Genomic DNA, 23,282 nt, shown 5'->3' on the forward strand with positions numbered 1-23,282 from the left:
GAGGAAGCATGTCATTGTGGGGGTGGGCTTTGAGGTCTCCTTTACTCAAGCTATGTTCAGTTCATTTCCTGTTGCCTGAGGAGCAAGATGTAAGGACTCTCAGCTCCTTCTCCAGCACCATATCTGCCTGCACACTGCCCTGCTTCCAACCATGATGGTAATGAACTAAACCTCTGAACTGTATGCCAGCCCTAATTAAATGTTTTTCTTTTTAAGAGTTGCTGTGCAGAATCTCTGTGAGTTCGAGACCAGCCTGGTCTACAAGAGCTAGTTCCAGGACAGGTTCCAAAGCCACAGAGAAAAAAAGATAAAAACAAAAAAAAGAGTTGCTGTGGTCATGGTCACAGCACTAAAAACCCTGACTAAGACACAAGGCAAGCATTTTACCCACATTTCCTCAGCTCCTTGCATTCAACATTTTAGTGAGGTCAGGTCTTGTCTCTCCAGTAGGAGAGGCCACTCAGCTCTGGAGAAAATGGGGCCCTACAGGGACTCAGATGTGTAGGTCCTCACAGCAGGGATTAGAAGCAGGTCTTGGACAGGGTGTCCAGTGTGGATTTGGTCGGGAAATTCCCAGGTGACATTCATCAGCTCCCTACCAGAAAGATCTAGCCAGCACCAGTCAGGGCTGTGCCCCATCTCATCGAGGCTTCCTGAAGGCCAGACCTGTGGGATAGAACTGGAGGTGCTCAAGCTGAAGTCTGCCCTGAGGAGCTCCAGAGGGGACTGTCACCCACCCACCAAGCCTTCTGAACTCTGACAGAACTGGAGGAACCCATGAGGCCCGGAATAGCTTCCCATTGTTCTTTCCTACAGTGGCTCAAGTCTGTAATTGCAGCATTTGGGAAATGGAGACAGGAAGGTGAGTCTGAGAAGCCAGCCTGGGCTACATAGCAAGACCTCGTTCAGAACAAAAAACAAAACAAGGATGTGGCTCAGCTGGTAGAGTGCTCTCCTGGCATGCATAAGGCTACAGGTTCAAAGGCAGCACACCTGTGATGCCCAGCGCTCAGGAGGGGGAGGCAAAAGGCAGAAATTTAAGGTCACCCTTGACTACTGCCTGAGCCACAGAAGACCCTGTCTCCAAAAACCAAAACAGACCAGCAAAAACAATGGTGGTGGAGGTCACTGATGGCACCATGGTTAAGAGCACTGGCTGCTCTTGCAGAGGACCTACACCCACATGGTGGCTCACAACCATCCGTAACTCCAGTTCCAAGGACCCGATGCCTTCTGATCCCTGCAAGCAGCAGATACACATACGTGGTGTGTAGGGCCCGGGTCTACCCTTGTTCCTGGGGTTCATCTTGAGGACAGTTTCTGGTCAGCTAACTAAAGCATTCTGTTTGTTCCTGTGCTCCCCGACCCGCCTGGTGATTAGCTGTAGGGCATTGTTGACTCCATCTTTGGCATGGTAATTTCCCACCTACCTGGGCGGAAATTCTTGTGCAGCAGCTAGGTTAAATAAATGGCATTCGGCTGATCTCCTTTCAAATGACCCAGGTCTCTTTGTGTGTTCTTTCAATCTCCAGGCCCTTGCCCGACTTGTATACGGTACAGTGGCGTGCGAACTGTACCGAGGGGGTGACACTGACTCGGGTGTTACAGTGGTGTACATGCATGCAGGAAGAACAGTCATCCACACACTTTTTCCCATCTGTTTAACAGGAGTGGGATTGGTACACTCACACCCAGAAATAGATTTATAGGGATCCTTCTCAGAGCTGCGGGCTCCCTGGTGGCCCCTGATTCAACTGGAAGAAACGAGGGGACAGGGGACAGGGACATTGGTCCCCAGCCATAGCTGGCTGTAAGGGCACTGTGTGTGCAAATGTGCTTCTACATGCCCACCCACATGCACGAGTTCAGGGTTTGGACATCGACATATCTATGGTGTGTGCTAGTCCACGGGTGCCCCCTTCCCTCCAAGGTGCCTGGGCCCCTAAAACCTGGCTTCAATAGCCCAGCCTTTCTCTGATAGCTTCCTCTACTCAGCGTCTGTGCTTCCGGAAGTCCCTTGCCCAGGAGTTTCTTCTGACGCTTTTTCTGGATTAGGTCCTTCACACCTCCCTAGTCTGCCTTGTCAGTCCTCCCTTGCATTCCCATCCCCTTCAGACTCGTGCCTCCTCCCTTAGACCCTGAACTTCCCAACACGCTGAGCCCCCACCATTCAACTCAGCACGTGTCCCCTCCATCGGACCCTCCTCTCCAGGGCCGCAGGAGCCTAGAGTCACGTGTGGGACTTCCACAGTCATCAGGTGGCCATGCTGTGCTTGGTGGTGATGGACACGGTGTTCCTTCCCCCCAGCGCGAGCCTGAGTTGGACTCGGCAGGTCTCATCTGTCGCTCCGTGTCACTGACACTTTTCCTGGCTTGGGGCCGAGCTCCCACCATGAGGGGCCACTGGCCCCTTTGTGGCCATCTGCCCCAGTCAATCTCCCGCACGCCTTCCCTCGGGAACGGCCAATCACAGCGCGCTCTCTTCATTTCGTCATCAGCAACCAATCAGTGTGGCTCTCCAGCCGCCTCTGCGGAGTCTCCAGCCGCCTCTGCGGAGCCTCCAGCTGCTGGGGCTTTGGGGGTGCAGTCTCCCACACCAGCCAGCAAAGGTTGTTGTTTTTATTTTTTTTCCTCACACCCCAGTGTCTCCCTCCATAAAATGGGACTCTGGGATGCTCCAAAACTCCCAGCAAAATACCTACCTGTACATAGGCAAGCCACCGGAATCCTCTAGGCTCCAACCAGTGGCCCTCTGGCACACTACCAAGAACCTAGCTTGCCTTCCAAGCGTGAACGTGACCTACCAGCAGCCTACACTCCCCTTCCCCCGCCGGATATAAAGTTTCTCTGTGTTAACAGTCCTGGCTGTCCTTGAACTCGGAGATCTGCCTGCCTCTGCCTCCCCAGTGCTGAGATTAAAGGCGTGCGCCACCATGCCCGGTTTGACCCACTTTGTGCTACCCACAAACTACATCCCACAACCCAGCACTCGGGAGGCAGAGGCAGGCGGATCTCTGTGAGTTCGAGGCCAGCCTGGTCTACAGAGCTAGTTCCAGGACAGCTAGGACTGTTACATATAAAAACCCTGTCTCAAAAATATCTAGCAAGGTGCCCAGGCTAGCCTTGAACTCACTCTGCGACTTAGGCAGCCTTGAACCTGTGATCTTCGTGCCTCCACCTCCCCGAGTAGCTGGGATGACAGGCCTGGCTTATTTTTCTTTTGTGGGTGTATGTGTGGAGGCCAGGTCTATTTGGGGTGTCTTCCTCAACCCATCCCCACCTTACTGAGACAGGGCCTGTCGCGAACCCAGAGCTCCTAGATTAGGTAGGGCTGGGCAGCCAGCAAACTCCAGGGATCCTCCTGTCTCTCCCCTTCCCCCAAACCCTAGGGTGGGTGCACACCACCGCACAGGACTTCTCCACGTGGGTGTCGGACATCAGGCTTGGCAAGTGGCAATGACGTCACCTGCTGATTCCTCTCCCCAGACCCTGGCCTGCACTTTTAAAGATCCGGCTTGCTAGATCCAGGAGCTCCACGTTCAGCCATTTCTCAGCACAGGGCTACTACTGCGCGTGCAGGAGCCACCAGGGTCTGAGCCCTGAACACGGGACTGTCCTCTGGATCGGTGCAGGCTCCCTCCCTTCCACCCTCCGCCCACTCCCACACCCACTTCCTCTGTGAGATGTGGGAGGCTGCAGACTTGGCATTATTTTATTTTCCAGTTCAAAGCTACTATCACGGGTCTTCAGAGTTAATACAAAGGACAGTTACAAAAAATAAAAGACCGAGACACCCCGAGTGAGTGAGATGCACGGTGTTGGGGAACTGGTAGAATGAGGTGTCTGGGAAGTGCCCCCCTGAGGTTTACTCCAGGGCTCCCCGGGGAAGGGACACGCCTGGTTTTCTCCCACCCCAGGAGCCCCGAGATGTCAGGATGACATGGAGCACCAATCACAGGGCCAGGGCTGGGGGTGAGCAGGCAAGAGGGAAGGAGGAAGGGAACCCACTGGGGAGGCCAGGTGTCAAGCATCTCCCCCACTTACAGCTACAACCAATCAGGCAAGTTTGCCTGGGGCCCTTTCAACAGTGACATTTCCTTTAAAAAAAAAAAAATACTGATTTGGTCATTTTTCTGCTTCCAGTCAGGCCAGGGTGAAGAGGAGAGATGGCAGCAAGGCCCACCCCCATCCCAGAGTGTGCAGGGGTCACATGGCAGTGCTACCCAGCTAGTTTTGAGTCAAGGAGCCAATTCGGACCTCTGCAGGGTCCGACAAAGACCGCTCTCCAACCATGATCCAGAAAAAAAAACTTGTGGGCAAACCAGGCCACACTTGCCTTCAGTCCCACGAAAGGCTTGCCTCCAGGTGCTGGGGCCAGAACAGGTACACCGGAGAGAGGTGTGATCTCCAGGGGAGGGGCTTCCAGTTACAAGCTCAGGGGTGGGGCCGCTCCCTCGTGCCCCCTCCCCAACTTCTCCTAGGCCACTTCCTGGGGAAATAAGGCTCAGAAGAAAGGTGCCAGCATGCCCCATGGCAAAGAAGGGTGCAGAGGGACCCGAAGTCCCTCCCAGGGACAGTCTGCAGCCGCTGACCCACGGGGAGCAGAGAGTTAGGGGGGAGGGGACCCACAGAGGGCAACAGGCAAGGGCACCATTTTCTCTGGGGTTTCCAGTTTGAAAGGCAAGGGGTTTGCCACCTGCTGCAGGGCCACCTGGCGAGTGGGGATAGCAGGAGGGACTGGATGAGTGGCCCGCAGAGGGCAGGTGGCCCTAGTATTCCCAGAGCGAGGCGGGGTCAATGGTCTCCGCACAGGCCTTCAGGACCCCGGCGTGATCACCCTTCAGGTAGCGGCCGCCCACCTTGATGGCCACCTTATTGTAGTCGCAGAATTCCAGGAAGAAATCCACGGGGGTGTCGCTGCTGCTAGTGACCGAGGAATCACTGCCCACCGTCCAGTACTTGCCCGTGGAGTCTGGGAAGGGCGACTACATGTCAGGCTGTGTTTCCCACCCCAGATCCATAAATCCATTCTCTGAAAGAATTGATATTCCCTCCCGCAGTCAGCCTCAGAACCGAGTGCGGCCAGCTGGATGTGGGGCACACTCCTACAACACTAATACTCAATCCTAATACCGAGGCAGGAGGATTATCTAAAATTCAAGGCTCTTCTGGGAAATTTACTGACACCTCATTCCAAACTAAAAAAACGGGGGGGAGGCGCTGGGGCTGGGCATGATGGTACATAGGTACATATCGAAATCCAAGCATCCTTGGGGCATAGGCAGGTAGATCTGACTTTAGGCCAGCCTGGTCTACAAAGCAAATTTTAGGACAGCTAGAGCCACATAATCATATTCCATCATAGATAGATAGATAGATAGATAGATAGATAGATAGATGATAGATAGATAGATAGATAGATAGATAGATAGATAGATAGATAGATATGTAGATCAGCAGCAGAGCCCCTGCCTAGAATCCCCCAGTGAGGGGCTGGGGTGTGGCTCAGTGGTAGAGCCCCTGCCTAGAATCCCCCAGTGAGGGGTTGGGGTGTGGCTCTGAGTTCAGTACTCAGTACTGTAAAGAAAGGAGGGGACCACACACAGCACAGGGTCCTGATTCCAACTTACCACCTCTAGACTGCTGGGGTCCTCTCACCCTAGTTTTGGTCCTACAGCCAAGGTGTCATATCCTTACCTTCCATCTTTCATCCTTTCTTCTCTTGTCTAGACTATCCTCCTGCCTCAGATTCCCAGATTAAGCTGTTCCCTACCATCCCCAGGTACTTCCCACCTTCTCTATCTGCCTGGGACAGACTAGGAAAGTTCTCTCTACATACAAGAGGGGAAGTCGCTAGCCCCAATGGCCATAGGACACACGTTCCCTTATGACCGTGAATGGCTGTAAGCAGCCCCACCCAGAGAACCTGCCTTTGATGTTGTAGGCGCCATCATTGAATTCCAGCTGGAAGACGTCGTAGCTGGAGCGGTTGGCATCCAGAGTGCCCGTGACCTTGCGGCAGCCAATGAACCCGTGTTCTCCACGGAACACAATAATGGGGCGGTTAATCAGCTTCATGAGGAAGAGTTCAGAGTCCCCTGTCACAGAGAAAGGGGCCATTGAATTTATAGCAACAGGGATGGGTCAGCCAGGGCGTACCTCAGAGAAGGATCTCAAGAAGCTAAGGTGCCAGCCAGAGGGTACACCAACCTAAGGGAAGGGTTGTACACACACAGAGGTTCAGGTGGGACAGGTGATTGACCATGGGGTGACCGACCCTCTAAGACATTAAGGAAACAGGCTTGGGGTGCATGCCCATGCGGCTACCTGCTGTCTCCACGGAGGCAGCCAGCTGACCATTTTTCTTGGCGGTCACAAACTTGCCATTGGACGCCCTTAGGGTGATGCGCCGGTCGCACCACTCGATGTCAAAGTAGCAGCTGGCATTCCTGGGGAAGAGGAGGGGGGTTGGCAGCATAGGGTCGAGCAGGCTGCCTGGCAGGCAGCCAGCCCACGTGTCTCAGGGGCGGGGTTTCACTCACTTGGTAGACGCAGTGGATTGCACCCCTCCGGTTGCCGTCAGCGTCCAGTACTTGCCCGTGTGGGTGCGGAAGGCACACTTCCTTGTGTCCCGGTCAATCTCCAGCTGGAAGGTCTCCTGATCAGTCTCTTCATCCTGATTGGCCGACAGGTCCATTCCTGTAGAGGGGGACCCCAGACAATCAGGCCACTGTTGTCTCACCCACACTCAGTACACAACCGGGCTGAGGGTTTCCTCGAGTGTGGCTCAGATCCTTCAGATGGTAATCCTGGGCACTAGGCACTTGCTCAGATCCTAAATCCATCCACCAGCCGGACGATGGTGGTGCACGCCTTTAATCCCAGCACTCGGGAGGCAGAGGCAGGCGGATCTTTGTGAGTTTGAGGTCAGCTTGGGCTACAAGAGCTAGTCCAGGACAGACTCCAAAGCTACAGCAAAACCCTGTCTCAAAAAACCAAGAAAGAGCCGGGCGGTGGTGGCGCACGCCTTTAATCCCAGCACTTGGGAGGCAGAGGCAGGCGGATCTCTGTGAGTTCGAGACCAGCCTGGTCTACAAGAGCTAGTTCCAGGACAGGCTCCAAAACCACAGAGAAACCCTGTCTCGAAAAACCAAAAAAAAAAAAAAAAAAAAAAACAAGAAAGAAAGAGAGACAGAGACAGAGTGAGAGAAAGGAGGGAAGAAAGAAAGAAAAGAAAAAGAAAGAAAAATTCAATGTGCCAGTCCTCAGAAGACTGAAGCAGGCCAGCCAGGATACATGAAACTCTCAAAAAAAAAAAAAAAAAAAAAAAGAATATATATGTATGTATATATATATATATATATATATATATATATATATATATATAACTGGGGATTTAGCTCAGTCATTGGTGGTTTCTTTAATCTCTAGCACCCCAAAGACAAGGAAGGAAGAAAGCCTTCAAACTTCAAAACGAACCACCCACAAAGATGTTCTAAAGCCAAGCATGAGAACTCTCCTGTGGCCGAGACTGGTTTTAAAGATTGGTTCCAGTTGAGCAATGCTGCCGTTATGTAAGGTAGGCCTGGTTTCGTAGGTACAGATGGAGGTGTTTCCGGGTAAGTCGCTCCAGTGTCGGGAGTTTGCTTTAAATACAACCAAAACCATTGAATAAACACACAGATGGTGCCGGTTCTGCAGAATGTCACATTGTGGGGTGCTGGCAAAAGGGGGTTTGCTACCCGCTTCCTGTGGAGGGGATGTGTGAAAGTAAAATGAAGAATGAGCTATACTTGGCCACCCACGCCTACCATCCCAGCACTCAGGAGGCGAGAGCAGCCTCGGCCATGAGTGAGACCCTATCTCAAAAAATAAAATAGAGCAAAGTCCTGGGGTTCATCCCCAGAACTGCATAAAAGGATCAGAAGTTCAAGGCTAGCCTGAGCTACACGAGACAACACTACCACCACCCCTTGTGTATGTGCACAAGTGCTCACACACACAGAAGGGCTGCAGGGACCTGCCACGAACACCAAGCCTAACAACTTGACTTCGATCTCTGGGACCAACACGGAGGTAGGGGAACTGACTCTGCTATCTAAACCTTTGCCACAGTTTGGGGGCCACCCACCCTCACCACACAAGTGTGCCAGAGGCCCGCGGGCTGAAGCAGACCTCTTTTGAGAGAAGATGGATGTGGTGGTCTTTATCCCTAGCACTCAGGACGCAGAGATGACTCTGAGTTTGAGAGCACCCTAGTCTAGCTAATGAGTTCTCGGCCAAGGCTACAAATAAAATGTACAGGGGAAGGGAATATAACTCGGTGGTCAAGTGCTTGCCCAGCATGGTGGGAAGCCCAGGATTCCATCCCCAGTACCACACACACACACAAAACCACATGTCCCTTTGAAAAACTAAAAATGCTCAAAAAGGCTAAAGATGAAGTCATTCTCTTATATTTTGGTTGTGAGCCTAGCCTTTAACGGCTGAGCCATCCCTCCAGGCCTGAAGTCATTCTCTAAGCCTGTCCCCGCCAGCCACAAACACGGAAGCCTCACCCTGCTCTGTAGCATCTGCCGGCCAGTGGACATGTCCACCCAAACAGGACCACTGAGCCTCCATCCTCTCCCCTTGCTGTGGGAGGTCCTTTTGTCTATGGGTTGCTTTTATTATTTTTATTATTTATTATTGTGTTGGTTAATAAAGAACTGCGTTGAGCCTATGGCAGGGAAGAACAGAACTAGGTGGGAAAAGCTAGACTATATGCTGGGAAAAAGAATGGCGGAGTCAGAGAGAAGCCATGGAGCTCCTGGAAACAGATGCAGGAACTTTAGCCGGTAAGCCACAGCCACGTGGCCATATACAGATTAAGAAAAATCGGTTAAATTAATATGTAAGAGGATTAAGAAAAATCGGTTAAATTAATATGTAAGAGTTAGCCAATAAGTAGCTAGAGCTAATGGGCCAAGTAGTGATTTAAATAATACAGTTTCTGTGTGACTATATCAGGGCTGAGTAGCCGGGAATGAACAGGCAGCCTCCTTATAATATCCTCTTTTTAAAATTGGTTTTCTTTAATTTTAAAGAAGATTTCTTGCTAGGCAATGGTGGAATTCGCCTTTAATCCCAGCACCCAGGAGGCAGAAGCCGGCAGATCTCTGTGAGTTGGAGGTCAGTCGGTCCCCCACCAACCCCCAAAAAAGAAAAGATTTCTTGTATTTTCTATGTCTGAATACTTTGCCTGTGTGTAGGGTATGTACCACATGTGTGCCTGGTGCCTCAGAGGCCAGATCTCCTGGAACTGGATTACACGTGGCTATGAGCTGCCATGTAAGTGCTGGTGAGAACAAGTGTTCTAGAGGCAGGCGGTGGTGGCACACGCCTTTCACCCCAGCACTCCTGAGGCAGAGGCAGGTGGACTGAGTTAGAGTTCAGCCTGGTCTACAGAGTGAGTTCCAGGACACACAGAGATATTTTGCCCCACCCCCAAAAAAGGGGATTCTAAAGCATTGAGCCATCTCTCCATTGCCCGCTCTCGTTTTTTGGTTTGGTTTGAGTCAAGGTCTTACTGTGTATCCCAGGCTGGCCTCGAACTCAGTGATCTATCTTCCTCCGCCTCCTGAGTGCTGGAATTACAGGTGTGCACCCCAAGCATGGCTTGCTGAGTTCTTGTGCAATTTCTGTGTCACATGACCCCACTGAGCCCAAATAAGGTGTTGCTCCCAAGGCCTTCTCTGCAGTCCTGCTCTGTACACTGGCTTTGACTCCACCTGGAAGCAGGATCTTGGGTCCTAGACAGACTCATTTCTAGAATATCCTCAGCCAGGTCACAGTGTACTCTGCCGGGCTCCCTGTTTGTCTTTATGAAGCATGGACCAAGTAGAAGATGGCAGATGCCACCTACTCCACCCTGCCCTTAGGAGCCCATCCTTAGTTGACAATCCACCCAAGGGTGTACCAGTGCCACCCTAACCCAACGATGTCTCTGTCTGTGCTGTGCAGCTGGGATCCTTACCTCACAGAGTGGGAGATGAGATTGAGAGGTGGCATGACCTAGGCAAAGTCACCCAGCAAGACCAAGGGGTTTCTTGGCTCTCAGGAGTGGGCATGGACAAATGCCTGGCCATGCCTTATCCCTCCCTTCTAGACCTATGGATCAGCAGGTGTGGCTTCCATGGTGGGTCACCCGTGATCCTGACCCAGTGTCCCCCACAGGGTCTACCACTGAAGCATGGTAGAGGGTAGAGAGGCCCTCTCAGGCTAGGCGGCCACCCTGAAGCCACAGCTCTGGACTGGAGTCTGCTCAACCTCGCTCCTGTCCCTGGCCCATACTAGAGACCGCTAAGCATTGAGGAGACAGCTGGCCACGTGAATGTGAGGTGCTGCCCACTGTCACTTGCCTGCCTGGAATTGGGCTGCCACGTGCAGGGAAAGCTGAGTCAGCAGAGCCCATTGGGCAGAACAGCCACACCCAGTGCCAGCGAGGGCAAGGAATCCCATAGGGTGATGGAACAGCCAGTAAAAGCCATCATTGGGATCTCAGTGGGTAAAGGCTCTTGTCACCAGGCCTCCAGACTTCCATCTCCAGAGCCCAACTGGCTGAAGGAGAAAACTCATTCCCATGTTGTCCCCTGGGCTTCATGTGTGTGTTGTGACCCTATATACACGCCCCCACATACAAATAATATACACTATACACACCCCCACATACAAATAATATACACTATACACACCCACATACAAATAATATGCACCATACACACGCCTCCACATACAAATAATATACATCATATACACGCCCTCACATACAAATAATATACACCATACACACCCCCCACATACAAATAATATATACCATACACACCCACATACAAATAATATACACCATACACACCCCACATACAAATAATATACACTATACACACGCCCCCACATACAAATAATATACACTATACACACCCCATATACAAAAAATATACACTTTACGCACCCCCACATACAAAAATATACACTATACACACCCCATATACAAATAATATACACCATACACATGCCTCCACATACAAATAATATACATCATATACACGCCCCCACATACAAATTATATGCACTATACAAACACTCCCACATACAAATAACTCCATAAAGGAAATTAGATTAAATTTTTTATTTTGAAAAAAAGAAGGAAAGAAAGAAAAGCCAACATTGGGGGCGTGGGTCAGTGACTGGGCAATTGTCTAGAATCCCCTCCCGGAGGGGCTGATGGTGTGGCCATTGGTAGAGTACTTGCCTGTCCTGCTCAAGGCCTCAAGTCTCAACATCACATTCCCACAATAAGAGAAAAGCACACTTTTAATCCCAGCACACAATCGCCAGAGACAGGCGGATCTCTGAGTTTAACTCTCAAATGATAGAAGCTGCCCAGCAGTGGTGGTGCACGCCTTTAATCCCAGCTCTTGGGAGGCAGAGGCAGGTGGATCTCTGAGTTCAAGGCCAGCCTGGTCTACTGAGTGAGTACACAGAGAAACCCTGTCTCAGGAAAAAAGGAAAAGAAAAAAGAAAAGCCCCTCCCAGCCATCCCAGGCGCAGAATGCTGTTCCAAGATAGGTTGAGCAAAAGGGGGCAGGAAGCCAACCAGAACTGGTAGCCAGGCCCCTCATCTCAGCACACTCAAGACCGAGGCAGGAGAATAGAGTTGAAAACCAGACGGGCTACAAGAAAAAAAATCAAAACTAAGGTGAGCGGGGTTAAGGAGTCAGAGGAGTCGGCTTCCCCACATGCTAGCCATCCCTGAACAAGGGTCAAGACGTTGTGGGCACCGAGTTCAAGGTGGGGCAGTGCAGGGGACAGACACTAACCATCAGCCTTGCAGTGATTCCGAGAACCGAGTCATCCTGACGAGGACAAAAAGCGCTCATCCAGGCCAGCATCTGGCTTTCATCGCCAGGTACTGGGACAAAAGGCATGTTGCATCTAATCTGTGTCAAAAGGCCTAGGAGGCCGGAGAGGCACCAAAGGTGGACTCCAGGCAGCCTTTGTTAGAATGCACTTCCCTCTCTGCCTCAGTTTCCCCACCCTGTCAAAAAGGACCATCTCTGTTGGGACCCCAAAAGGATGTGAAGGCCTGTTGCCAAGGAGACACGGGGTCCTCCCACCTCAGCAGGAAGGGCTGGGAAAGCAGTTAGCCCCCTTGCAGGAGCGGGCCCCTCCAAGGCCCAGCCCAGGGGGGGGGGGAGGCCCCACTTGGCCTTGGAATCACATTGGAGCTGCGTTGCCATGGTAACAGAATTTCTGTGGGATTTTTTTTTCAACAGTGGCAGCACCGAAAACCTGAGTCACAGGCTCCTAGGAGGCGAGGGGGCGTGGCTATCTTCCAGCTTCACAGGCTGTGGTGACTCAGAGGGTCCCCCAACCCTCACCCTCCTTCCTGAGCTTAGCAACTTGCCAGATTCTCTTGCCTTGTTCCAAATAAGCATCCTCCACAACCCATCTATCTCATTTAGGAAGAGGGCTTAGCTTAGAATCCTCCAGGACTTCACCTCACCCCACCAGAGTCTACTCAGTGGTCAAAACTGTGCCATTCCTGCCAAGGATGGGGACCTCTTAGACACCCTACAAAGCCCAGCCTCATCCTCGACTCCTCAGCCGGCCACCCTAGGAAGGGTGGGGACAAGATCCTTCTAAATAAAAGACATGCTCAAGGATTAGAACCCTACATGTGAATGAGGCTGAGCAGTGTAGGGAGACACAACAGGGGTCTCTTGAGCCAGCAAGGGCTTGTGGGTATTTGGGGGTACTCTCCCCCCCAATCCTGAGTTACGTACTACTCACTCCTCTCATGCGATCTCCATCTCCCAGGAACAGAGCCTAGCCCCAAGAACCTCTGTTTTACAAATGGGGAAACTGAGGCCGAGGAGCAGGAAGCAACTCGGCAGGGATGATTCACAACCCCAGACTGCGGCTTCCCTCCCCCTAATCCTGGCCAGCAGTTCCCAGCACGTGTTTCCGAAGCGCAGTCCCGCCTCCCTGCCACGCAGGCCTGCCCAAAATGGCCTCCCCGGCACACCCACCCAACAGCTACCCCAAAAAGCACGGGGAGGAGTTGGCTAACATGGGACTGAGGCTCAGACCCCGACATATGAGGACAGAAGAGGTCTAACCATGACCCCACGTTCCCTTTACCTCCAGTTTCCGCCCCCTCCTGCCCCATCAGCCTGAATCACCCACAATCAGGACACCCTCAAAAGGATACCTGCCCAGGCTCGCAAAAATACACCCTCCAGCTCCTTCGTAGCCCCAAGGGCCTAAGTCACCTAACCTTCCTCAGGGCAGCAAGCCTTGGACACAGTTCACAGCTAGCCAGTGTCTCTATGCTAGGAAGTCCCTAGCATCTGCAGGGTTCCCTCCAGTCCCAAATGCCTGGCTGACTTCCTCCAGCCTTCCAGAAATGCAGGGCTTGCTCACTGCCCCTCCCTGCCGGGGCTTTGGCACAGGCTGAGCCCTCTGCCTGCAAGACCAGCCCATACATACAATTGATGCCTGCTAACTTCTGTCCACTCTCCTGGGGCAGCTCATGTATCCTCAGAAAGGACCTCTGACCCCGATCATCTAGTACCCTGGTTCTGGACCCCCAATCTTGCTTTACGTGCCAGTCACGTTCCCAAGAGACACTTATTCTCTCTTGTATCTCAGTGTTTGCTAAACAGGTGGGAACTCTGACTCCCTTCACCCAGAAACAAGAGAAGCTGACACGCGTTGGAGTGTGTGTGTGTGTAAAATGAGAGAACATTCTGGAATCAAATACACCCAGTGCAGCATGTTGCTGCTGATTTACTGTGTAACTTAAAGCAAACGGCTATACCTTTCCGAGCGTTAATTCAGCCAAACTCAGGCAGGCCCCACCCAGGGCTTAGCCCTCTGCATTGGGGGAGGAGGGTCTTTCTCGCCACAGACTCGGCTCCCATCCAGCTATCTCCAAAGGCTTGGAGCCCAGTTTCCCACCCAAGGAAGCGAGATCTCACAAGCGCCTGCCAGTAGGCAGCAAAGACCCTTTGGCAAATAAATAGGGGGTACACCAGAAAGGAGGCGTCTACTTGTGGCACGCCCATGCCCATGCCGGTCGGAATGGCCTTCCAGCACTGTTAGAGGCCCTGGATGGGGAAGATCCAGTTGCAAACGATTGTTCCCAGCCATGGCCTTGGGGACCGGTTCACTCGAGGGTAGAGGCTTCTGGAGCGAGCTGGACACTCGCAGGGCCAAGAACCGGACCGCGAGGTGTGCACGAGAGGGCAAGGGTGCCTGGCGCGCAGCCACCCGGGCCACGCCGCCCGCCTGGCGGGGTGCGAAGGAAGACCCAGGCGTTTGCGCTCCGCGCCTCCTCACAGGACCCAGGACTAAGGACGACGCCGGGGGGGGGGGGGGGGGGGGGCGGTGTAGGGGTGGCTCCTCCGCAGAGGGAACCGCCTAAGTCTATCCCCTCCCCCAGCCCCGCTGCATCTGGTTTTCCCATCTGCAGAGCCCTAGCAGGACAAAGGGGACGAGGGAGGGCCCAGCCGAGGCGACCCGCCCCCCTGCTCACAAAGGCCGCGGCCCGGAGCGCCAGGCCTTAGCGAAGGGAGGCGGGGTGGGGGAGGGGCAGCCCCCGTGGACGCCCCCCCTCCCCATAGCAGTGCCGACCCCGCCCCGCACACCCCGCCGCGATCAAAAGCCCCGCCAAACCTCCACCACTTCGCCAGGAAAGGCAGGAAGAGCAGGGGTGACTGTCCCCTGGCCCTCTGGCCAAAGGCCTGAGGAACAGGAGGAAGGGTGCACGAGGAAATGGACAAGGCGGAAACCTTCCTTCCCAAGACCGCGGGCAACCTATCCTTGAGGATCAGCCCACAAATGGGACAACCCAGATTGGGAAAAGGGGACAGAGATCTACCCAAGGTCTAGGGAGCCCCACGCCCCCAAAAGGGGTCGGGGAGGTGGACAGTACTGCTTTAGGATGTGCTAGGCCGCACCCCACGTCACCTCCTCCCGGCAGAAGTGCACGTCCCAGACAGGGGGTGGTAGCATATGCCTTTAATCCCAGCACTCAAGAGACAGAGGCAGGAGGATTTCTGCGAGTTCAAGGCCAGCCTAGTCTACAGAGAGTGAGTTCCAGGCCAGCCAGGGCTACACAGGAGACCGGGTTTTTCAAAACAGAAGACCACCTCCCCAAGGCGGGGCATAGAGGCCTGTGGGCCTAACGGAAGCGCACGGGGAGATCAGGAAACAGAAGGATGCAGGAGTCGGGGAATGCTTTTGTGCACTTTATCGGGACCTAAGAAGGGGACATGTCCCCAACTCACCCTGGCGCGTGGACACGTTTCTCTCGTTGGCCGCCTGCAGCACCACCTGAGCGCAGCTCTGCTCCAGGGCGAAGAGCTCATCTTTGCCCACCTTGGTGGCCTTGCCAGCCTTGAGGGTGCCACTGGGCCCGGACGGGGCCAGGTAGCGACCTTCGCAGTCGCGAAAGGCCACCTTGCCGGAGCGGAACTCGAGCGTGTAGCCCGTGGCGGGCTCGGGCCGAGCCACAAGGCGCCCGTCGTGGCGCAGGAAGCGGTGGTCCGACGTCTGCACGCTGTAGCGCTGGTCCTGGAAGGCCAAGGTGATGAGCGAGTCGACGCCCCAAGGCACGTCGCGGTCTACCGCGATTTCGTCGGCCGGTCGCGCGCTGAGATGCGCGTAGCGCTTGCGGGTGACGCTGTAGATGTTGACCTGTGGGTGCATGGCGATGTGCACGCTCCACTTCTCGGCCGGCGACACGCTCTGCGCGAAGCACGACAGGCGGTCCTCGGTGCCGCCGAAGTAGCGCCGGTGAGCCTCGGACTGCAGCGACCAGCGGCCGTCGTCGTGCGCCACGACGAGGAAGCGGCAGTCGGCGTCGGGCACCTCGCGCTCGCAGCTCACGTTGCCGTCCTTGTCGGCGGCCAGGTAGCGACCCAGGTGGCTGCGCAGACACACGGCCGCGCTGCCCGACTCATCGGGAGGCTGCTCCAGCGTCCAGATCTGCTTCTTCTTCAAGCTACTGGCAGACGCGTTCACCTTGAAGCCGAACGCCTCGGCTGTCAGGTACTTGTTGCCGCAGCTGATGAGCCCGAACTGGATCTGCACCGCCTCGGTTGTGCCGTTGGCAGTCATGGTGGCGAAGGGCGGCCCGGTGGCCCCGGGAGCTTGGGTGGCTGTGCGGGACCTTCTTTGTTCAGCACGGCTTAACCCGCTGCAGCGCTCCACAAAGCCAGCCCGGCGGCGCCCTGGGTTTTATAAGCGGGTGACGTCACTGTGTTAGGCCACGCCCCTAGCCGTCCTGCTAGGGGAGGGGGCTCTGCAGAGCGCGCCGAGGCCCCTGCATTTGAGTCTCCTGCGGGTTTTTCTGGGTTTTAAAGCAGGGTCGCACCCTGTAGTGCAGACTATCCTTGAGGTCGCTGTGTGACTCAGGCTGGACTCGAACTCTTAGCAATCCTTCTACCTCTGGCTCGTGGGTGTTGGCTCGTCCATTTAACTGCTCCTCCACTGCAGTATTTGGCCGATCCTCAACTTTCCCCTGCTCTCTGAGGCCACCCTGGAGCACTCCACCCCCAAACCCGACAGATGGAAAGGATCAGCCAGCTTTAAGGTAATAATGCGTTCCCGATGGAGGGAGGGGTCCAGGGTGCACCAGGAAGTAGTCTTAGAGATGTTCCTTGAAGGGGCCAGAGACACCGGAAGACACAGACTGGAAAACGGGATCTGGGGTAGAACAGACGTTGGACTCTAGGGAGAAACATACAGAGCCCTACCCGCCCGCCTTAGGGTTTCTTGCAGCCTGGGCCTCCTGCGCGGGAGCTGAGATTTCTATTCCAGAGCCAGCATAGAGTTCAGCTACCCTGCTGACTCTAAATAAACCGAGGTGATTGTGGCCTAAGTCAGTGACCAACGTTCCTACGAGAGATGCTCAAGCCCTGGGATGCTGGTCGATCAGAAAGCAGGGAAAGTAAGACAGGAATTGCAGTCTCTATGAGGAAGACCAGAAAGCAGGACAATTCCCTGGAATGGCACAGCCCCTCATGGTTCTAGACCACTTCGCACCCACCCACCACCCCATGTAAGAACACTTTCCTTTGAGTTTCTGGAAGACTGAGACCTATGGGGCATTCCCTACATGCCAGGCCGGCCTCTGGAATGCTGGCCCTACTACAGGCTGCCCACAAGATCTGGCCCTCTAGCCCTGCCCCGCCCCAGGCAGACCAATCCTCAGGGAGATCCCTGTCTCAGGCAGTCCCTTCCAGGGACCCTCGAAGAGAAAGCATAGATGGCAAAGGTCAGTCCAGACAAGCCCCTAGCAATCCCTGCTGGGAAATCCCTTAGAGGTCACAGAAAAGGTCATCAAGAATTAGGTTAATGCCTAGCCACCCTCTCTGGCTGTGTGACTTTGGATAGATTTCCTTGGACTCTCTGAGCTTTCCCTCTTCTGTAGTAAAGATATATATTCCCGGGTATGGTGATTCACACATGTAATACAGAACGTGGGAGGCAGAGGCAGGAGGATTGCTACAAGTTCAAGGCCAGCCTTGAACAAGTCCGAAGACTGGAAGCATTAACACCGAGAAACCTTTACTGAGGGATGCCTGGGATCTGGTACTCTGTTCAAACCTGTCTAGCCCATGAGCATCTCGGGCAGACTCGGACAAGTCAGCCGCATTACACACCAGGCAGTTAAGCCAATGCCTGATATGTGTCAGGACTCCATAAAGGTTAGCTATTGATTAGTCACTTGGCATCGTCAGGACATGGCTGCATTCACCATCCGTCCTGAGCTTAGGCTCCAGCCGTGGGGGATGGCCGGGTGTGGTGGTGCGAACCTCTAACCTCAGCACACCAGAGGACCAGGCAGGAGGATCAGGAGTACAGAATCATCCTAGGCTACATACTGAACTCCAGGCCAGTCTGAACTATATGAAACCTTGCCTCAAGGGGGCTGGAGAGATGACTCAGCAGTTAAGAGCACTGAATGCTCTTCCAGAGGACCCAGGTTCAATTCCCAGCACCCACATGGCAGCTCAGAACTGTCTGTAACTCCAGTTCCAGAGAATCTGACATCCTCACATTGATGCACATAAAAATAAAATTAAGTAAAAAAAAATTTTAAAAGCTTAATTAAAAAAAAAAAAGGTGGGAGCTGGAGTGAAGGTTCCAAGGGTAAAGGCACGCACCAAACAAGGCTGAAGATTTGAATTCCGGCTCCAGGACCCTCGTGGTAGGAGAAAAACGACTTCCTCAAACTGTCCTCCAGCACTCCCGCCATACATGCATGCATACATACGTACATACATACATGCATACATGCATATTTAAATAAAAATAAGGTCTGGGAAACGACTCAATCAGCTAAGTACCGATTGTACAAGCAATAAGGACAAGTTCAGACTAGCGGTGGAGGTTGGTGGCGCACGCCTTTAATCCCAACACTAGGGAAACAGAGGCAGGTGGATCTCTGTGAGTTCGAGGCCAGCCTGGTCTACAGAGCAAGGTCCAGGACATCCAAGACTACACAGAGAAACCCTGTTCTGAAAGATAGATAGATAGATAGATAGATAGATAGATAGATAGATAGATAGATAGGAGTTGTATCCCTAACGCCCAATAAAAAACTAGGCATATGGTGCACATCTAAAACCCCAGCACTGGGAAAGTGGAGACAGGGGGATTGCTAGGTCTCACTGACCAGTCACTAGCCAAGTCAGTGACTTCTGGTTCAGTATGAAAATCTCAAAACTAAGATGGTTGGCTGGACAGACGGCTCAGCAGTTAAGAGCTCTTCTTCTTCTTCTTCTTCTTCTTCTTCTTCTTCTTCTTCTTCTTCTTCTTCTTCTTCTTCTTCTTCTTCTTCTCCTCCTCCTCCTCCTCCTCCTCCTCCTCCTCCTCCTCCTCCTTCTTCTTCTTCTTCTTCTTCTTCGTTTTGTTTTTCCTGACAGGGTTTCTCTAGCTTTTTGGAGCCTGTCCTGAAACTCATTCTCATTCTGCAAACCAGGCTAGCCTCGAACTCACAGAGATCTGCCTGTCTCTGCCTCCCAAGTGCAGAGATTAGAGGGATGTGCCACAAGTACCCGGTCTGACTGCTCTTCTAAAGGGCCCAGGCAGGATGGTGGTAGAGCATGCCTTTACTCAGGAGGCAGAAGAGGTGGATCTTTTTGAGTTCAAGGCCAGCCTGGTCTATAGAGAAAGTTCCAGGATAGCCAAGACTGTACAGAGAAACCAGTCTTGAAAAATAAAATGAGTAGATCTTTTAAGAATTTTTTTAAATTTATTTATTATGTATATAGTGTTCTGGGCACCAGATCTCATTATAGATTGATGTGAGCCATCATGTGGTTGCTAAGAATTGAACTCAGAACCTCTGGAACAGCAGTCACTTCTCTTAACCTCTGAGCCATCTCTCCAGCCCAAGAATTTTTATAAGATGGAGGAACCAGCCGGGCGGTGGTGGCTCATGCCTTTAATCCCAGCACTCGGGAGGCAGAGGTGGACGGATCTCTGTGAGTTCGAGACCAGCCTGGTCTACAAGAGCTAGTTCCAGGATAGGCTCCAAAACCACAGAGAAACCCTGTCTCGAAAAACCAAAAAAAAAAAAAAAAAAAAAAAAAGATGGAGGAACCAGCAAGAAGTCTTTGCAGGTTAAGGTCTTTGTCTCCAAGCCTGAAAACCTGAATTAGTTCCTCAAGACCTACTCAGTGGAAGGAGAGAACTGATTCCCATAGCTCTCCTCTGACCCCCCCGATGCTATGCCATGCAGTGCCCACAGACACTCACACACAAAAATAGAAATAAGGTGGAGAGTGATTGAGAAAGAAGTGTCTACCTGACACACGTGTAAATACATGCACAGACACACACGCGTGTACACACACACACATGAGATGTGGACACCACAGAGAGGATCCTTGGGTTTCCCCTTGGAACAAACCCAGGTCCAGTACTCAGAATAGAGGCTTAAATGTTGGGGGGAAGTCCATCTGCCTCGGGGTGAGGTCATCTGTGCAGAATTAAGGTTCATCTCAGCAGAACCAAAACCTCCATTGTTATCATTTCATGTGCCACCCTTGGGAACAAACAATACATCTACAGCCACAAAGTTCAATATAAATGAGGAAACACCCTTCACCGCCCCATTCCCACCCCCTCCATCCTGTTACTGATCTTGCTTGCATTCATCTTTAAATGGAGACAAGTAAACATGGATACATATTCAGCTCTACTGATGGCTTTGTTTGTTTTGTGATATTTTCAATGAAAGTCATAGCCTTGCGCATGTTAGGTGAGCAGTCTGTTATTGAGCCACACCCCAGCTCCTCACTGGGGGATTCTAGGCAGGGGCTCTACCACTGAGCCACATCCCAGCCCCTCACTGGGGGATTCTAGGCAGGGGCTCTACCACTGAGCTCACCCCAGCCCCTCACTAGGCAGCACTCTGCAGCTGAGTCACTATCTCATATTGTTTTACTTCTTTGACTTTGGTTTTATGAGAAAGGCTCTCATATAGCCAAGGCTGCATACCAACTCCTGATCCTCTTTTCTCAGCCTCCCGAGCGCTAGGATTACAGGCAAGCACCCTCTCACCCAGCTATGTGGTTGCTTGTTTTTTGTCTTTTCTTTTCTCCTCCTCTTCTTCTATTTTTTTTTTTATTTTTTTTTTTATACAGAGTTTTGCTATGTAGCCTTGGCTGACCTCAAACTCACAGACCAAAGGTGTGTGCCACCATGCCTGGCCACACCTAGCCTAGCTTTTCCTTGGACTCCAGGATGGGATTCGGGTCCTTGTGTTTGTACTGTAAGCACTTACTGTCTTCAGCTCTACTTTTGCTATCCATTCTCTGTGAAAAACAATCGCTTTCTCATTCCTTTTCAATACATCATAATATTCAGACACATACAGTGAGCTTGTTTGAACCAAATCCCCAACAAGTAACCCTTCAATCACCAACTCCCAATGTTTTCCACTTTTCTTTGCCTGCATACATACCACACACACACACACACACATGCATGCACATCACACACACGCATGCACGTACACATGCACACCACACAGGAGCACAGCTGTATGTTTTCAGACTGGATGCCTCTGGTGACAGGGAGGCCCCTTCACGCTCTGCTCTGAGCTAATGTGGGTGATACATAAACGTTTGCTCTAGATGTGGTGAAGGCTTGGGGGCGAGGTCCCCTGGTGAGCTCCTGGGATGGAGGATGTCCTTGTGGACTGAGACCTCTGCAGCTGCCTGGGTCTGGTACCTGCTGAGCTTTTCACGGGGCTGCTATTGCTGCTGCTGCTGCTGCTGCCTCGCTGTTGTAGGCCAGCTCAGAGAGGGCCACTCTGAGCTTCTCCTGCTCTCCGCCCCACCTTCCCCAAGTGTCCCTAACCCTGGCACCCCGTGTCCTGCAAGGGATGAGCTAGCCCTGTACACATCACGAGGTCTTCTCGTCAATCCTGCCTCAGGTCCCTCTGGGGAAAGATGGAGACATGAACACTGTGTCCCTGGGCCCCATGGGGCTCCAAGTGCCACCTGATCCTTGTTGGGATGAGGGCACAGCACAAAACAGAGCACTTAGCAGAGGCCAGGCCTGAGTCGCTCCTGGCTGGATGCCGTGCCCTGCACTTGTTCCAGACAGGAATTAAGGCCACAGGGACAGGCTGCCCTGCTCCCTGACACCTGCCTTGTACTTATTCCCTGAGGGAGGATTCTTGGGGGGTCCCCAGAATCCCAAAGATCCCCTAGGACTGCCACTGCAAAGCAGGGACCAGCAGTGATTCCCTGGTCTGCACAACGCCCATCTCCCATGTTGTCACAAGATTTTTTTTTCTTTCCTTTCTTTGTGAAAGAACCTATATAGCCCAGGCTAGCCTCAAATTTACTCTGCAGCTAAGGATGACCTTGAACTCCTGATCCTCCTGCCTCTACCTCCCAAGTGCTGAGATGGTAGGCTTGTACCACCATCCCCAGCTCCCTGGAGGCTTCAGGCTCTTGTCTGATTAGCACCCCTTACTACTGCACCTTTGCAGTCTCCCACCTCCTGGCTTTCCAGGAAATCTCATTCACACTTCCCCAGGAGCTCCCAGCTATGGGGAGGAGCGCGGCTGGGTTCAGCTTTCCACTGCTCTGGTGGTTGAGGACACAGATGGCCTGGTCCTGAGAGGCCATCATAGGAGATCTGCTCACTGGGCTCCTCACAGTTCCGTGAGACCTTGTCCTAGCTGAACCTCAGTTTCCCTGCTCTCAATGGGACATCAGTGCTGGACCACTGTAGGGTGGCCGAGGCGGGAAGATTGCCAGCTACCACATAAGACCTTCACTCAAAGGGACAAGAAAACTGGGCATGACGGCACAAAACCTGAAATCCCAGTGCCTAATAGGCAGAGGCAAGAAACTAAGATGTTCAAAGCAAGCCTCGGCTATATTGTGCATTGAAGGCCAGCCTTGGCTACATAAGACCCTATTTCAAAGGAGCAAATAATACAGCCAGCGAGGTGGCCAAGATGGCCCAGCAGGTAAAAGCACTTGCTACCAGCCTTGACGACCTGGGTTCCCAGGACCCATAGGATAGAAGGCGAGAACTGCCTCCCACAGCTGTCCTCTGACCTCCACACATGAGCACCATGACACACGTGCTCTCTCTCTCACACACACATAAAGAAGAATGTCAAAGAAAGCATACTGAATACAACTGAGGATGTGGCTCAGTTGGTAGTGAAATCCTAGGTTCCGCCTGAAAAACCTCATAAACCAGGCATGGCAGTGCAAACTTGTGATCCCAGCACTCAAGAGGTAGAGACAGGAGGGTCTGAAATTCAAGACCATCCTCTGTTAAGAAGTGTGTTAAAGTCAGTGGGGCTACATAAAAGCCTGTCACAGGTAAGTAGACAGGCAGGTAGCTAGGTAGGTAGATAGATAGATATTGATAAATGATACATAGATATGGATAGATAGATAGATAGATAGATAGATAGATAGATAGATAGATGATAGATAGATATTGATAAATGATACATAGATATGGATGGATAGATACTGATAAATGATACATAGATATGGATGGATAGATGATAGATAGATAGATAGATAGATAGATAGATAGATAGATAGATAGATAGATGATAGATAGATAGATAGATAGATAGATAGATAAGCATCATGTGCACACACAGATCACTGTAGGAGGCTATAAGTTGTCACATTGATTCACACTTTTTTGTTATTTGAGAGTCATGTTAGGGGTAGAAGTAT

At 52.4% G+C, this 23,282-nt stretch overlaps 1 protein-coding gene across 1 annotated transcript; it reads right to left on the reverse strand.

The window, feature by feature from the left end:
• Nucleotides 1–3,691: 3,691 nt before the first annotated feature.
• On the reverse strand, nucleotides 3,692–16,272 carry Fscn1 (fascin actin-bundling protein 1). The gene is made up of 5 exons (XM_057765797.1): nucleotides 15,333–16,272; nucleotides 6,543–6,699; nucleotides 6,328–6,449; nucleotides 5,931–6,098; nucleotides 3,692–4,972 (listed from the first exon to the last, which is right to left on the reverse strand). Exons 1-5 carry the CDS (start codon nucleotides 16,162–16,164, stop codon nucleotides 4,770–4,772), a joined length of 1,482 nt encoding a protein of 493 aa, XP_057621780.1. The 5' UTR covers nucleotides 16,165–16,272; the 3' UTR covers nucleotides 3,692–4,769.
• Between the last annotated feature and the right edge of the window lie 7,010 nt (nucleotides 16,273–23,282).

The sequence above is a fragment of the Chionomys nivalis genome, chromosome 3, assembly GCF_950005125.1.
Source record: "Chionomys nivalis chromosome 3, mChiNiv1.1, whole genome shotgun sequence".
NCBI classification, from domain to species: domain Eukaryota; kingdom Metazoa; phylum Chordata; class Mammalia; order Rodentia; family Cricetidae; genus Chionomys; species Chionomys nivalis.

What these genes read in the sequence shown, in the direction of transcription:
- Fscn1 (XM_057765797.1), bottom strand. Translation starts at nt 16,164, where the DNA reads ATGACTGCCAACGGCACAACCGAGGCGGTGCAGATCCAGTTCGGGCTC. An exon ending in CAATCCACTGCGTCTACCAA is followed by an intron (nt 6,450 to 6,542) that starts GTGAGTGAAACC and finishes CCTCTTCCCCAG; the next exon opens with GAATGCCAGCTGCTACTTTG. An exon ending in TGGCGCCTACAACATCAAAG is followed by an intron (nt 4,973 to 5,930) that starts GCAGGTTCTCTG and finishes CGCCCTTCCCAG; the next exon opens with ACTCCACGGGCAAGTACTGG.